This window comes from Micropterus salmoides, unplaced genomic scaffold (assembly GCF_014851395.1).
Source record: "Micropterus salmoides isolate LMB-PRFRI ecotype aquatic unplaced genomic scaffold, ASM1485139v1 Ms_hic_scaffold_19, whole genome shotgun sequence".
Classification (NCBI taxonomy): Eukaryota; Metazoa; Chordata; class Actinopteri; order Centrarchiformes; family Centrarchidae; genus Micropterus; species Micropterus salmoides.
In genome coordinates this window covers 20,325,011-20,342,230 of record NW_024041039.1, presented here as the reverse complement: position 1 = coordinate 20,342,230, position 17,220 = coordinate 20,325,011, and the positions used below count along the sequence as shown (strand labels likewise).

The window sequence follows — 17,220 nt, the reverse complement described above, 5'->3', positions numbered from 1 at the left end:
CTGACAAGGACTTGGGATATTTGCCCAGGCACAAGATCAGGAAATTAAAAATAAAATATTGGATTTAATAAAAAAAAAAAAAAAAAAAAAAAAAAAAGAGGGAGTGGAGTCTAACGGTAGACAATGTGAAGTGTGTGTGTGTGTGTGTGTGTGTGTGTGTGTGTGTGTGTAATGATGTAATGTGTGTGGTGTCTGTGCATGCCTAGGCAAGGACACAGAGGGACAGTGTCACAGTGGGAATTGATCCAAATCATGTCTAAATGAGTGAAGCCAGACTATTCATTCCCCTATCCACCAGTTAGCCTAGCTCCACACAGCTCGGCTCTCCTTCTCCCTCTGGCTGTTGCTGAGCTGAGCATTGCTTGTTGTATTGGTTGAACTGGTCTATGATGTAACAACTTAAATACTCTGGTGCTTCCTCCTAAAAGGCAGCAGAGTTCCTAAATTACAGGTAAAACTGTCTACACTGTGATTTAGAAAAGTCCAACCATCACACATGGTCTCTTGGTGAATTGCATTATCAGTGGGAGGCCATATGTTTGCTGCTGCAGATTAAAGCAAAGATTGTGTTACACTGACAGAAAGGGATGATTGACCACATTACAGTGGTAGCTAATGCAATAATAATGAGACTTCCTTCAAATCATCAGCCCAACAGCAACAACATCATTGGAGTGTGCAGTTTGGAGGGATTCTAGTGAAGGTGTGTACACTTTAACACAGGAACCTCTCCTGCTGATCAAAGAACTAAAGGTCACAGAGTGGCCTGGGTGGTGAGACTAGTGACTGTAAGCCGAGCCAAAGTGACCAATGGTCATTAATGAAAAGTTATACTGATAAACTCTGAACTATGCTTGCAACATTATTATGTTGCAGGTGATAAAAAACATTTAGTCATTGTAAGCATAAAATACAATACTGCAGATTATGAAAAGAGTTCTGCAAATAGGGAAATCCTAATCCTTTCTTCCTTAGCCCCTGTTCCCGTTGGGTCCCTGATCCTTTGTCATTTTCCTGTGAAGTGGATAGGATGTGGGTTTAGGGGAGGGACAGCAGATCCCTCAAAGTCCAAATTGGCAATGCTTCAGTTAACACTGTGCTCACGAGAACCCTGGTCAGGTCGAACCCTGTGTCAACTTTGAGCCTTTGATCTGGGACACTCCCACTAATCTCTGCCTTCCCAGTGGCGCTGAGAGAGTTAAAATGGATCATCAGGGGAACTATTCTCAGGCCCTGCTTGCCCCTTGCACAACTCTGCTGGGTAGTTTTTAATTTGTGGTCACACTCAGCCAAGTACACAGCAGTCTACGGAGACATTTTGGAAAACAATGCTTATTTACTGGTCTAGCTAGTTTATTAGATAACAGCTGGAGTGACAAAGTAAAACTTTCTTTGTGGAAAATGTTTGTCAGTTACAATGCTGCAGAGTAATTACTGGAGCATTTCAACAACAACCTCAGACAGTAAGTCTGACACACACACACACACACACACACACACACACACACACACACTTTAATCTCTCTCTCAAGGAATCTTTTTCTTCCAGCAACAGCAATGCCAGATCAAGGGTATATTTTGACAACCATTTCATGCTACTAAGATGATAAAAGCACTGGTGTCAACATTTACATCAAGGCAGGGAGTTTGAACATGAATCCATGTGTTCAAACATCTCACCTGTTGTTGTGGAGTTGCTGGAGGAGTTCCACTTGGAGTTGCTCGGCCGCCTGCTGAGGTTCAGATCCAGATGAGTGACAGTCCGCTTGTTGCCATTCTTGTCCATGACCTCTGTGAGGATTTTGGGCTCACCGGCGTTACTGGAGTTGTCTTGTTCGTGGTCCACATCCTGATCTGAGAGCAGTACAATGCGGTGGTTGAGCTGTGGGCTTGCATGCTTGGAGGACAGAGGGGACAGGACTGGGGACATGCTCTGGAGACTGTTGGAGGCAGGGAAAGATGCGTTGAAGACGTCAGCAAGAGAAGGGGAAGTGGGGCTTTTTGTGTGGGATTTGGGATAAGGTTCGGCGGTATGGCATAGGGGCAACCGTAGCCCCTCAGAAAGCTTGTTACATGTCTTCTCTTTACTGACTCCCAGCATGTGGTCTTTGTTTGGTCTTCTCCACTTTCCATGCTCCTGCTGGCAGCTGCTAGTCCCCGGATGTAGCACGGCTGGCCCTGTCGCGTCTGGGCTTGTATGGCTGACATGTTGCACTCTCCCTTCCACATCTTGGACTTTGGCCACCACCCTCACCCCTGTGTTACTCTGTTTGATTTCCCTGTACAGCTGCTGAGCCGACTTGACTGTTGATGCATTCTCGGATAATGTCTCAGCCAAGTAGTCTATCTTCTTAATTGGTCGAAGGTTGCTGCCACTTTCCCGTCTGGTCAGACCCTCCATCAGGCTGCAAAATGAGGACTCATAACCCAGCTCACCATCATACTCTGAGAAGTCGTTACAGAAATCAATGTCAGGGTCAAATGTCTGGTTGTCGTCCATGAAGTCCCAACCCTCGCGAGCGCTCTGGAATGGTTCCTCCATGGGCAGGATGGGATTACTGACTGCACTGACATAAGAGCCGGTGAAAGGGCTGTCAGACGCGTGGACAGAATCCGGGATACCTGGGATCTGCTTCACTACTGAGGATGAAGACATGGACACACTGTTGTGATCAGGACCCTCAATAGATGAAGATCCACTTGTAACTTTCCTCTTCATCTTACCGTGCAGGAAATCCTCAGCACTGTCAAGCTTCTTGCCTCCCAACTTCTTCAGCTTTTTGCTCTTGGATGTAGCTCTCTTTGGCTCTGGAGGCACAGTAAGTGAATAGTTGCTGCTGCTGAGAACCTGACCTCCAAGGTGAACTTCCTGACCCTCCATGTAATCCTGGAGTTTTCCATCCTGGTTACCCATCCTGACTTTGTTGGCGCAAACCCTACAGAGCGATAAGAGATCCGCCAGCAACTGGTGGTGCTCCGCCGCCAGCCAGCAGAGCTCTGCAACTGCTTCCTTTGTTGCCTGCTGGCAGTTGAGGAGTTCGCCTGAGGAGCCGGAATACTGGCCTCTTTGTTCGGACACTGCGAGATCCTCTTTTCCCCAGTCATGATCATTGCCGGCCCTTTCTGAATGAGGGGCGCGGCTCTTGTACTTGAAACTCGGGGCCCGCCTCTTGGGGAAATACAGGCTGATGTTGCTTAGCTCACGGATGGGTGAATATAGGAGCAACACAGTGTGTGTGCCCTCCATTATGGGTGCCATGTTAATCATTCAAGCACTCTGAGTAAGTGGTCAGCCCCCATACAGAGTTATTGGGCTCGGACTGCAGAGGAGGATCTCTGCCTATTCATCACCTGGCCAGTCCAGATACTGTCAGAGAGAAAGCAGCACACAGCTATAAATAAAGATAAACCTCCACTAACATGTTAGTCCCACTAATGACTTTTATGCACTGCTGATGCCAAACTACTTATATTCTTGTGTGAAATCAAGCTTTAGATAAAATATAATGTTTCCATATAGTATGAGTAGAATAGACATTCTCTCACAGCTAGGGCACTACAGACTATTTGAATCCAGTTTTGCACAACAGTGGGTCTACCATATTTCACTGTTAAATCAATTTATTTATAAAAAAAACTAAATAAGGTTGTAATTAAACTAGACAGTAATTATATTATACACTTACCTTCCTAAACCAGTTTTCTCTAAATGCACCTCTTTTTTTTGTATTAATATATGAGTTGATAACTGATAGACATTTCTAAGCCGCATTTCATCAACATTTCACAAGCTGCCGCATAAAACCTGAGAGTGTCAACCAAGGTGACGACACATGCAGAAGCGAATGCTATGGCTGCCATCTGCAATGTTTACAAGCAAAACAAGCACATATTTTACATGTGCTTCGATGGATTCCCTCAGCATTGCGCAACATCTCTTAACTGTTTACATCATAACATAATCCCGTGGGTTACTGTCACCTTGCAACACGCAATTGTGAGATTTAAGATGGCAGCACAATTACACTATCCTGCGGGTTACTTTACTGCTGTCCACTACAACTCAAATCGAATAGTGTTTAGCTTAATGTGTTAGAAATTCAAACTGAACGCATAAAACTCCGCATTAGCCTCGTATCAGCTTCAGTTTGATGTCATGCATTAATTAGAAGCTGAAAGTACGTTAGAGTCAATTGCACCTGCAGCAGGTAAAAGCACAACAGCACTTCGCAAAAGATAAAACAGTTACTTACACGATTTAGTGGCATAGTAAACATTTATATTCACATCTCTTTACTGCAGCCAGCCAGTGCTCACCGCTGCTTCACTCGGTTCGTCCACCGTGACAGACAGGAGCGTGGTCCAATAGGGAAACTCAGCGCCGGCTCACATCTCTTTGATTGGTTCTTTAGCATTTATCCACATCCCACACTTTGAGTCGGTGCAGCTGCTGCTCGCAGGTAGGCCATGTGATGGATCTCAGTCGGTGCAGCGAACAGAGAGGGAAAATTAATTGTTTTTAACTGTCGCAGTATTAGTAGTATTTCCAAGCTAATATTAGCATTCTGTTGTATAAACAGAGAAATAAGTGTATGTGAAAGTTACTGCTCTGCGAAGGCCCGAGGTGGCGTCTATTCTTACTAAACAGAGACATCTAGTGGCTAACATGTGCATCACTCTTACACTAATACTAATTCAACTTTCTAATATATTCATCTCCACCAAGGACATTATGAATGTCCTTCTTTACATACTGTGGAAATCATGATAGATTTAGATTACAGACAAAAACGTTTAAAAGAGGGAAGAAAAATACGTTATATAGATAGTTATATAACGCTTATATAGAGATTTTTGTAGAATTTGGTGGAAAAGTTATGCAGGGAAATTAGGGTTATTAAGGGAGTTGGAATAACAGAGCTTGGCTTAACTTATAGACAAAAATGAGCCACCTTATGGCCAATATCTAGACCCAGAGAGGCCTATACTCCTGTAGTGACGATGCGTGCTTATTGACTTTTACTAATAAAATCATAAATAGGCTATGTATCCATGATGCTATGCAGCTTTCACAAACGCTGGTTGTGTAATTACTTCTATCTATCTATCTATCTATCTATCTATCTATCTATCTATTACAACGTGCATGTTATCATTGGCATGCTTGTTTCAACAGGCTGTTGGGCAGTAAAGAAATTAAGAGCTCATAAAGAAAGGAAGAACAAACCCTTTAATTGAATTTGGTAGAAAGAAGGGTAATAAAGAAGCTCAGGGGAGAAGGTGTTAGGGCACAGCATTGACACTAGAGGGCGGCATCGCATCGTGAAAAGGGAGCAGATGTGTTTATTTAACTTAATTGCAGAGATGAGTGGGCATCATTATGGTTTTGCTGAGGGTCAACTGTGATTCAACTGTGAGTCACCAAAGACCAGACCCATCACTGGTGTCACTGTATTCAGCCCACAGTAGAAGTGAAATGAGCTTGCATTGTCTCCATTAATTTTTTATTGAGTTTAATCTCTCTTAATATAAATAATTGAATGGCTATTCATCCAATTATAATGTTTTAAATAGTTTAACACATGGGCAATTGAATGTCAGTTTTCCAAGCCGGTATTAGTTCTACAGCTTTGGCTCTGTTCATAAAATGGTTAACACACTCAGCTATCCATTAGAAAAAAAAAAGATTTTCTCGTACAATGTAATAGTATATCTGCATCATAGCAAATACAGCGTGTGCAGATTATGTTTTAGGGTAAAATAAAACATTTCCCCCCTGAAAATACTGTAGATTTGTGTTGATATTAGAGGGTGTTTGCCAGTTTGCAAGTCAGATTTCCACTTCAACAGTGGTAATAATACATCCTCTGTATAGAAATACGTGGACAGTATTGCTCAGCTATGCCTAGCTTTTGTCAAAATAAATAAATAAAATCAACAGCCTATAAAATAATATGTTATATAGCCTATAATCGTTTCCAGTGGATAGTAGACGCAGGTCTGCCGTGCTGCTCCTCCCACACAGTCATGTCTGTGTGGTGCTGACCATGGTGCTGATCTGCACCAGCACTGGAGATAGCAGCTAGCTCAAACCATCATGAATTCCCTGCATACAGTAGAATCACGCTGTCGGTTTCCTTTCACATATTAGCGTGTTTTCTGCGTGCTCGTAGCTCGGAGATAGGGCGGGAAAACAAAAGCCCTAGGAGATACCCGTCGGATGGTGATTATTTCAGCGCGTTTAATACTCTTGTGTTTGAATATTCGCGCTTCCACGGTTGTATTAATAAGGTCTGCCGGTGACGTCGCAGATAAAGACCCCGCTGCTGAATCCCGGCTACACGACTCGGCTTCTCCCTGCTTTCCCCGCCACACCGTCCCCAGTTGCTCCTGCCCGCTGATGCTGACACACACTCCTCCTCCGGGCCGTGAGCGGGGCTTGAGCACAGGGGCTTGAGTGACACATGCTGCGGTAGTTTCCCCGCTATATGGCCGTGGATTAGCTATATGCTAATATCGATAGGAGAGAGGAGCCAGCGGAGGCTTCCCGAGTCTGAACAGGCTCCTTTGCAGCCATGGCTGAAGGTGGAGAAGGAGAGGATGAGATTCAGTTCCTCAGAACTGTAAGTACATTTGCCGCCGCTTGTACTTGAAGCGCTGCTCTGGTGACTGTGGAAATACGTGTGGCTCTCTTTTTCATGGTACCTTGTGTGCGGGGTTATGACTGTCGACTGCCTATCACATGGCTTCCTTCACATATGTTATTTAATCCGGTAGCCTTTGATAACCCTCTGCATTCTTGCAGATCTGTGAGGTGGTGATAGTGCCCTATTGTTTTGCGCATCGCTCGCTGACACCTATTGTCTTTTCCTGCAGCCTCTGTCTCAAGAAGTTGACAGCACTATTTCCCATGCCATGTCAAACTTAAATGTGCACCTTGCTGCACCGTGAGAAGCCATAATTGTCTGCAGTTTGGTAGAGGTAGACAGCACAAGCACTGTGATTTAACTTGGTCTTTAAATAACTAAAAAAAAAAGGTTTGTTCTGGCAGCATCACTTAAATCTCTTTGAGGAAAAATGGAGTTGTGAGCCAGTGTGTATGCTGTGTAATATATTCAAACGTGGAATCCTGGCAGTGTAGACTGCATGTCCAGACAGTCACCCCAGGGTTCCTGTGCAGCAGCAAAAGTCTATGCAAATGAATAAAAACAACAAATGAAGACAACATTTTGTAATAAATATAGTGTTACTGCATCTGAGCCAGATTACTAATGCTGTCTTACTTGTTGGACATAAAGCAGAATGTAGACATAAAGAGGATTTTTATTCATCTTAGATTAAACCCGTATATTAATTGCTCTTCTTTCCTCTAGTATTACACCACAGTGAACATATTTCCCTGTTAATACAAATGGTTTTTCTTAAGATGAAATTGAGTGCTCAAGATGGGAAACGTCTGGCAGTGGTTGCAATAAGAGGAACCCATTCCACTGTTGACAAAGATAGATGATGACATGATCTGCTCATCTATGGTAAAATGCATTGAGAGGCATATCATGTCTGAAAATACACACTCGTCTAGAATAGATGAAGGAGCAGAGTGCTGGAGGTCTTCCAGATTGACCCAGAGACAGTAGGAGGTGTATGGTTGCACATATCACTGGCCCTGAGCCTGTGGTATTGCTTTATTAAGCTGATCACAGATGCGCACCCAGCTGTACTTTGAAGTAAATAGAGTAGGGGTGTTCTTGTTTATATTCAAGTTATACTAAACCGGCTTGATTGAGACACATTTTTACAGTAATGCATTAAAGTAAGGTCTCCTAGGGACCAGCCTTATATAACCCAACAAACAACAGTGTCATCATATCAACAGAGATCCAAGCAGATACAATGCAGCTTCATAACACTACCATTAGGTATCAGAGAGGCATAAACAACATGAAGTAAACAATGGATTCTTGATTAAGTCAGTCTTTTTGCGCTGAAAGGTTTGCCTGTCCCCAGGCATGGCAGTGATCTTTAAAATTTCCCTTCCTTTTCACTCAAGAAAAGCTGATACCTCCTCGTACTTGTTTGTCCCGCAGCTTTTAACCACAGCTCACAGAGGTCACCACATCAGCATGCCTGCCACTCCAAAAAAAGAGCTGACATTTCAGCACCACTTCTCCTCTTTTTCTGGGCTTGAACTTAAATGCCACCAATCCGCAATCAGGATTTTTACAAGGCGAGCTTCAGAAGACTTTGTTGTTTTTGCTTGCTTGACTGTTCTGGTCCCATTTGTTGGATTCACAGTGAACATTTTTTCCCCCCAGATGTAACCCAGGGAGAACATGACGTTGACTAATAGGAAGCTGCTGTTGCTTTAAAAAGGGCTTAGCAGCTTGTTGCATCCCCTCCACACATGCAAGTAGCTGTTGGGTGTCGGGATGGGGGCGCAGTGAGCGAGCTTGGTGTTCATGAGTGTAAAAGTGTGTGTATGTGTGTGTGTGTGTGTGTGTGTTGAATGCAAATGCGGAGCTGAAGCTATGTGGTGCAGTCAGGCTGCACCAGACGTGCCACAGCAGAGCACAGTGCAGAAATTATTCATCAGTCCAAGCAAGGCACAGCTGAACTACTCAGTGTGGAGGAACAGAGCGGATACACACACGGCTATGTACACACACACACACACACACACACACACATATATATATAAATATATATACGTAGGCATACATTTATCTAGTACAAGTCAGTCCTGCAGAAACAAATGCTCAATTAGACACACACTTGCCTATCCAAACACATGCATGCATACACACAGCGCTGGCTCCTAACTTGCTTTTACGTCGTAGGTGGCAAACAGGCCGTAAGGATATGTAGAGGCTACATTTCTTGCTGCCATCCAAATGTTGCTTGTTATTGGTGCCAAGGAGCTTGATAAAGCAGTTCACAAACTGCCTTTTCACTAACGACGCAAAGTAATTTCCCTGGAGTGGGAGCAGAAATTACCCCTGCCGGACTGCTGCCTATAAACCCAAACTCAGTGGGAGGAAAAGAAGGGAAGAGAGGGTAGGAGCGAGGAGATCTCAGCCATGGGTAATTTGATGTTATAGGAAGAGGAACGGTGCTGATTGTGAGCCAGGAGACTTAGAGAAAAGCTTCCCCCAAACTGCTATTTAATGTCAAAGGGGGCAAGGGGTTGCGCGGAGAGTTTAATAAGGCTGCGTATTCCACAGGAACTTTATTCGTCCTGTTTGGAAATTGGATATGTCCTCAGATGCACCAGCGCTGGCTTCATTATAAGCAGCGTAGTGAATAAATATATATATATATCAGCTTATGGTTACATAGCTCAGGCTGCTCATTATGTAAGGGTAGTTTTCTAAATGAATTGCTTGCCTACTCTGCGTTGTGTCATTAGAGCAGACGAAGAGTAGATGAAGAAGAACTTTTGTTCTTGTGTCACTCAGCTTTTTTATGTTGTTGTTCTGATTCATACAACCATCCTGATGGAAGCCCACTCATTAGTGAAAACACTGTGCAGCATGCGGTGTGACCGTCCATGTAGAACCACATGTGCACAGCTTCTCTGTTGCGAGGATTCCTGCTAGGCGAATATCAAATTCTGGTGATCTATTAGCAGTTCGAGTGGGAGTAGCGACTTTGAAAAGGCCAGACTGGGGCTTTGACTAATGCACTGTGGCAGCTTTTGGCTTGTTTATGAGAAGGCACCGGTCTCACTTTGCATTCAAGCGATGACTGTTAATGCGGCATCCCAAACCAGCAAAGCCAAAAAAAATACATGATCCACATTAGAGGAAAAAACAAGGCCGTAAAGCAGCATTTATTTTGCCTATCCTATGTTCCCGTTACATCAGTGCCAGAGCTTGCTGCCTCTTCACCCACTCATGTCTCTGTGAACACCCTGCTGGGCTGCTACTTTGTTGCTGTTGCTCCTTTCTGCATTGCTCTTCTCTTCTTTGGTCATATTTCGCATTTCACCGTCTCACTTTTTCCTGCTTTTTACTCCCTCTTTTAACTCTCATCTCCCTGTGGCACTGCTCTTTTCCATTGTGAACTGTTGCTGCATTGCATGTCATTACGTTTGCTTGTGTATCTATATGCTGTGTGTATGTGTCTTTTCTGGAGGTTTGAAATGGTGATTGTAGAGAGCCTGTGAGGGCAGAGGCTGTCTCTAACCGCTGCTGCCCGAGAGACAGCCAATGATCTGCAGAGTGCAATCGGAGATGCATTATTCTTACAATTAAACTGTATTGTCTGTACTGAACTGTATTTTCATTATGTCTTTCTACATCCAGCCAGCATCTAAATTATTTAATTATTAATGGATATTAAAGGTTTGCATTCACTCTTTCTTTATGGATATATACATATGCAAACAAATATGTATGTATATATATGTATTTTGTGTGTATGTGTATATGATTAGTATCAAGCCAACTTTGGAAAAGAATTAGTGATGATTTAGTTTATTCCTTTCACTACAGTGTGTACATCCAGTTACCACCTGAATGAAAACAATAACCGGAGTTACTGAAATAATTATATTAATGGTTTGTGTCTGCTAGCATGTAATTGGAAGTAAAAAGTTAAAACAAGATATATTTGATTTGTAATTTCACGTCTTTCTACATCTAAGTTGATACCTGTTTGTACATGATTTTTCAAGTCTGACTTGCTTCATATTTGGCTCCTCCTATTACTCTGTCACTTGCCCTGTGTATAATTATTAGCATGAAATGACCATGAAATTATTCCCACTGATGGGAATTCAGTTCAGCACATCGTCACATTCTACTTGACACCAAGGAGGGGAGCTTTAATGTTATTAAGATGAGGTCTGCTGTCATTTCATGGTTGAATTAAAAAAAGTAATAGCTCAGTTTCATTAGCGACCGACAGGCATTTTATACATAATGGTGCAGATTCAAGCTCAGAGATTCACTCTGGAATAGCTGTTATCTATGTCTTTGGCAAGTGTGAATTCTAATTGATTTATATTGGTTCTTTTCATGGACAAGTTGCATTTAAATTACACAAAATGCAAAGTATGTCATGTATAAGGAATGGTATTGATCGAATGGATACTCTTGTTCTGTACTGCATACATACGAACAAATCTCTACTGCAGTATTGATTTCCCTCATGTCTCCAATATCCTCCTTCAAAATTCTTAATAATGCATCTTCAGAAAGTCAACTTTCAGAAAAGTAAGTTGGTTTAAAGTTGAATGTGGAAGCGTTGTTCAGCAGAAGGCTGTTTCTCTGTGTTGCGTGATGAAGATGGACAGTTGGGATAAGCCTGTGATGTAGAGGGAATTAAGGCAGCAGGCCTGCCCAGAGACAAGCCAGTGTAAAGCTGCTGTAATGAGCTATTGATCGTGCCACCAAATGAAGAAATTTCCTCAGTAATGTCAGTGGCATGTAGCAAGCGTGCCTGATTGATCTGCTGTTTCAGAGCATGAAAATTTTATAAGGCAGTGTATGATGCGTCTTTCCAAAGAAGATGGTGTTGTTGCTATTAATATGTCTTCCATTAATGTTTTCAACTGTAGAATCAGAAGCTGCCAAGCACTGGTGTAAAGTATTTAAGGTGTTGCAACAAGTTATTATTTTCATTATTGATAAATCTATCTGTTATTTTTCCATGAATTGACTGCTTAGAGTATTCAGTGTATAATAATGACAAATGCCTATCACACTCTACCAGAACCTAAAGCCTTGTCTTAAAATGTCTTACTTTACCTAACCAACAGCCCAATATATAAAGGCATTCAGTTTACAGTGGTGTGACGCAAAAGCAGTAAATCTTCACACAGGAGAAGCTGTCACTGACAACAATAAGCCTTACTGATTATCTAAATTGTCACTAAATACACATTTAGTTATTTCAACACCAGACAACTTCCCTAGGTAAGTAAATAAGCAAATCATGAACAAACACACAAAACACACAAAGACTGAGGTGTCATGTGTTTTAACTCAAAAGTGTTTTAACACAAAAGGCGGAGGACAATACACTTTTTGTATATGGGAACACTGTATCATCAGTGTGTCTTCACACACAACAACACACACACACAACACCCATGTGTGGAAGAATATCTATTGGCTGGATGAAATTCAGTACACTTGTAGCCAGCATCTAAATTATTTAATTATTAATGGATATTAAAGGTTTGCATTCACTCTTTCTTTATGGATATATACATATGCAAACAAATATGTATGTATATATATGTATTGTGTGTGTGTATGTGTATATGATTAGTATCAAGCCAACTTTGGAAAAGAATTATTGATGATTTAGTTTATTCCTTTCACTACAGTGTGTACATCCAGCTGAATGAAAACAATAACCGAGTTACTGAAATAATTATATTAATGGTTTGTGTCTGCTAGCATGTAATTGGAAGTAAAAAGTTAAAACAAGATATATTTGATTTGTAATTTCACATTTCAAAATCTTATGGATATCAATGCTCAGATTTCCTATGCTCAAATTCCTATTATTTATTAGACTATAATGACGTGGACTTGCCACTTGCACACATCTCCGAGCTGAAATTACATGGGAAAGCCAGAGCAGACTATTACCTCTTGAGGTACAAAGTGGTATTATGACAAAATGACGTGACGTGACTGGTTAGCATGCTAACTTCAGTAGATATCTCTGCAACACAATTCATAGATGTATTTGACATAACGTCAGAACTGATATTCTGTTGATCATTTTAGTTGCATTTTTAATGTTTTAAACTGTTAAATCTTACAATTCTTACACATTACAGAAAGACTCGCTGACAACTGATTGGCCTAACATACCTGTTTGAATGTTTTGTCTGTTACTACTTGTTATTACATTCAAATAAACAACTACCTATTTGATTCCCTAATTTGTTGTCTTTGTGTATAACAAGTTCATTGTTATTCGCACCAGGGACAAAATAGCTATTGTACCCAGACCAACCCTCCGCTGGCACAGTTCACCTTATTCAGAGACAAAATTATTTTATTCACAAATAGCACTGATGTCAATGAGTCATAGTCCTTTTGGTGTTCTATAACTTCTTTTGTGCTTCAACCACCTCCTGATAACCATGGCTGCCTGCTTTGGACCAACAACAATGCAGTGCAATTAATCCTACTAGCTCCACTGACAGCATACAGAAAACATGCAACAAAAGATTGTTGCACACCACTTCTGTTGCTTTCAAACACAGCCGCTAATCTTCTTGGCAATGGAAGTCATATTAGCAAATTGTTTTGCTATGCCATCAGTAGTTTCTGTAACGTCCCACATTTACATACAAGACGCTGTCATAGCCAGTTAGCTCTATGCATCATGCAGTACATTAGCACTACCGCTGTGTGGCTCAAAACTTTGGAGCTGTTCTCCATTTCCTTTCACGTCCTGCCATGTTTAATTTTAACCCAAAAACCACCATAAGGCTAAGTGAACACTTAGGCTACACCACCACTAGTCACTGTTAGCCTGTTGTTAGCTGCTGCCTCCTCCATAGCTAGCAGGGCCATCTCTGAATCTCTGTTTCTGTTTCTCTTTGCCATCGCTTCTTGGCAGTTAATGTTGGCTCACACATACAAGACTGTATAAGCTGTGGATATCCATTAGTCACTGGTTGAAGAAAACCGTGCCATCCACACATTTTTACTGTTGTGTTGCTTTCTCACCTTTCACTCTAAAGTGATTTGTTTTGTTTTCTAAATTGCTATGTCTCAGAAGTTAAGTGTAGGTACATTCATAAAACCTAGCATTGCCTTGGTTGTTTGTACTTTCAAAATGCTGCCTGATTTACCTGAGTGATGTTATGTCCTTTGATCAAATCACCTGCCCTGAGCTTATATTTATATCAAATCTGCTTCCCTTTAATAGATCAGAAGTAGATGCCAGGTAAAGGAATAGTTGATTGCTTATTTGCTCTCCTGATGGCTACCGATCTCATATTGGTCCATTACTTCCTTCATGTAGTTAGTTAGCTTAGGTTGGAAAGAGTGGAAGCAAGGGGAAACCTTGGCTAGCCTCTTTCCAAATGTAAAAAAAAGATGTGTTAATAGGTTAGCTTTAGAGGCACTGGTTGGTTGATTTTTTTTTTCATTGTAGGCCAGGCTAAGTGATTCCCCTTGCTTCCAGTCTGTGCTAAACTTACTAACTCTACAGGTACTTAACAGGCAGACCTGACACTGGTATGGATCTTCTCATTTAACTCAAGAAAGCAAATAAACAAAATGTCTGACAATTTAAATTTATTCTGAAAAAGGAATGTGACAGGTATGGCAGAAGTAGAATAAGAAGAAAACACAGATGCTAGGAAGGCTTTGCTTTGGTTCATCTTAATCAAGAAAAGATGACAAACAGTATGCTTGTTGTTGTGAGTGAGCCTGCCAGTGTTGTCAGGCTTTCTCAGTTTTATTTTTGTTTTCTCTCTCATTTGATGATGAGACGTTACACAGTGGGATGGGGTGCACTTCATCAATTATATCCTCCTCCAAGGTGTCACTGTTTGCTGCCATTTCACCTAAAACAAACCGAAGAATTGCCTCCTAAATTCTAATTAGCTGCAGGGATGGCAGCAAATCCATCCAAAAAGTTTGGCTCATTTAAAACTTTGTGCCAGATAAAACAGATTCAAATCTGAACAGTGTATAGTTTTCAATGAAGATGTTCAAATGACTTATTTCTAAAGACTCATGTAAAGCGGACGCCTGGTGATGGAACTCAAATCAACACAGTTACATAGTTACTAGTTAATAGTCCACGTAAGAAACATGAGGTGCTGATATAGTTTTAACCAAACCAAGAAGGACCGTATTGTGGGAGAAAAACCCAAAGCTGGGCCAAATGTCTTTAGGTCCTCACACTTTCAGCTTTTCCTTCTGTGGGCCTAATTTCTTCTGTCTGACTTTTGACACCATTATTTCTTATCCAGCTTATTCTACTATTCTAAGTCATCTTGACCCATGTAACTTGGTGCGCCATTGTATGGGCAGTGAGTCTATCTCAACACATTGGGCTCCCCTCCGCAGAAATCTAAGAGTAATACAGGGCAGGCAAAGGCCTGCACATCTAGCAACACAACACATATGACAGTTAAAGTGCATTCTTTATATACAAATAATGATCAACAAGAAAATATTTCCCACAGTATCCATTAGTTCAGTTCCTGAGAACATCCATTTCATAATTGACAGTGTATGCTGTGCATTTCTGTGAAACATTTTAGGACTTCCCTACCAGTGCAATCGACAGCCGTTACCACAGAAACAATGTCATTGTCTCAAACATTTCACCATGGATGAAAATCATGAAAACACTCACTACTTTTGGCTGTGCTTGTGAATCATTCTCCTCCTACATAAAGCAACTCTGATAATTATGTCCAATGTTCTGTCTCCCCACCGTGCCCCTAATAGGCTATTTAGAGGAGTGTTTACTGCTGCAATCTGCTACTGTTGAGGCTCACTTTACAGGAGAAAGTTGAGTGTCTTTCTCTGAGTTTACAGAGTTTTGAAGCAAACCATGACAGTCTTCTGAAAATGAATTGCCATATCGTTATGCTGTGGGTGAGGTACTCCCAGTGTCACCAGTGCATGTTAGTGAAGACTCTTAGTGACTCGACTGAGGGTTTGTAATTGAGTAATTTGCAGGATCTTCACACATAGGTGCATCCGGGGGCTACAACAATTGCTGTGTTGAGAAAATCCAGTGATGTTCCCCCTGTAGGCGGGTGCCAATGTCTCGGCCTTTTCATCTGATATTGACAACGGTGGCGTTTCCCACCTCATAAAAGATTCATACCTTTTTTAACAACCTCTGCGTCGCACCACGCCAGCACAGACAAGGAGATATCACCCTCTTTATTGGGCCTTGTTGCTGCAGAGTCAACGATGTGTGTTATAAAGAAATGCACTCTCTAGCCCTGCCAGCAAGGGTTGCATGCACAGCAAGAATACTCATACCAACACACACATGCATGCCAAGTGTCAACACATATTCAACCCATCTTACCCCCAACATATTTGAACTTTTCAAATGTACTCCCTGCTAACATGGCATTATACTGTAGCTCTTTTAGTATCTTATACTTTCTTCTGGGACTATGCAGTGCTTCTGTGGATAGGCAACCTTTATAGCTATGTATAGCGCTGCAGGTGAGGGAAAGCATAGAGATAGAGGAGCATTTTTTATACCCTTACTGGGCTGAGTATCTTTGCAGCATAGCTCAGTTTTTCTCAGCCCCCAGTAGCACTCCCTCCCAACTTACATAAGTGTTTCTGTGGCAGTATAGCTGCCGAGCTGACACTTCAAAAGTACCTCACCAAGCTCTTAATGGCCTCTTCCTGAAATGTATGACAAATTAGAGTGCTGCAGGTTGATACTTGATGCAGTAAAAATTGCCCTACAAGAGGCTGTCTTCTGACTTAGCCCCAATGAGGTGAGATGTCTCTTTTTCAGCACCACTACTTTTCTTTTTTTCTATCTACTTTTTCATGACATGTTGCTCCGGGTGATGTGTCCCTTATTTCAGCACTCTCTCTTTGCTTCCATATGCCTTCTCTTCTGTTCTCTTGTCTTCTGTTCTCTTCTCTGAGTTTCTCTGAGTCTCAGCTGTGCTTTAGCTTTGACACCAGAACCCTTCACCTGGGCATCATCACCGGTCCCTGAACAAATAGGGTTTGACACAGCGGCGTCTCAGCTGCAGTTCAATCTTCGCTCTCTCTGTGCCGGTGGCCCCAAGAAGCTACACTCAAGCATGTGGATGAGCGCTCTGAAGTATTCTAGTCAGGTCAGGCCTTAAAGGACAATGGATATTTTTATCGCGGAGAAGCTGACAGTGCGATCACTGTTATTGCATATATAAGTAATACGTGTAAGACTGTTACACCGTCCAGGTATCTGCAGAACAGGGTAAAAGCGCATCACTTTAAACATTTATTTCTGAACAGATAATCGGTTAGAATACCATAAAAACTGTGTCTTTCTTGGCAAAAACCAAGGGTTGAGGACAGTGTTCCCTTTAAGTGCTTTGGTACTGCGGGATACATGATGATTGGATCTCCATTACCAACCATGGCCTAATTATGAACATGCTTGCAAGTCTGATGAAACTACAAATTCCCCGAGCACAGCAACAACAATCAGGTGCTGGTAGATGGAAGGATAAGTATATGAAAAATCAAAAACAAACTACCACAC

General features: G+C 41.8%; 2 protein-coding genes across 2 annotated transcripts in view; one reads left to right on the top strand and one right to left on the bottom strand.

The window, feature by feature from the left end:
• Positions 1-4,337, bottom strand: part of LOC119910833 (formin-1-like) — a 57,749-nt gene extending 53,412 nt beyond the window's left edge. Inside the window, exons 1-3 of the mRNA XM_038729627.1 lie at positions 4,254-4,337; positions 1,637-3,367; positions 1,105-1,305 (exon numbers count right to left, since the gene is read on the bottom strand). Of these exons, the coding sequence (XP_038585555.1) occupies positions 1,105-1,305; positions 1,637-3,268 (1,833 nt within the window). The 5' untranslated portion in view covers positions 3,269-3,367; positions 4,254-4,337. The remainder of the gene's footprint in view (positions 1-1,104; positions 1,306-1,636; positions 3,368-4,253) is intronic.
• Positions 4,338-5,266: 929 nt separating this feature from the next.
• Positions 5,267-17,220, top strand: part of LOC119910706 (ryanodine receptor 3-like) — a 123,569-nt gene continuing 111,615 nt past the window's right edge. Inside the window, 1 exon segment of the mRNA XM_038729443.1 lies at positions 5,267-6,623. Within this exon segment, the coding sequence (XP_038585371.1) occupies positions 6,576-6,623 (48 nt within the window). The 5' untranslated portion in view covers positions 5,267-6,575.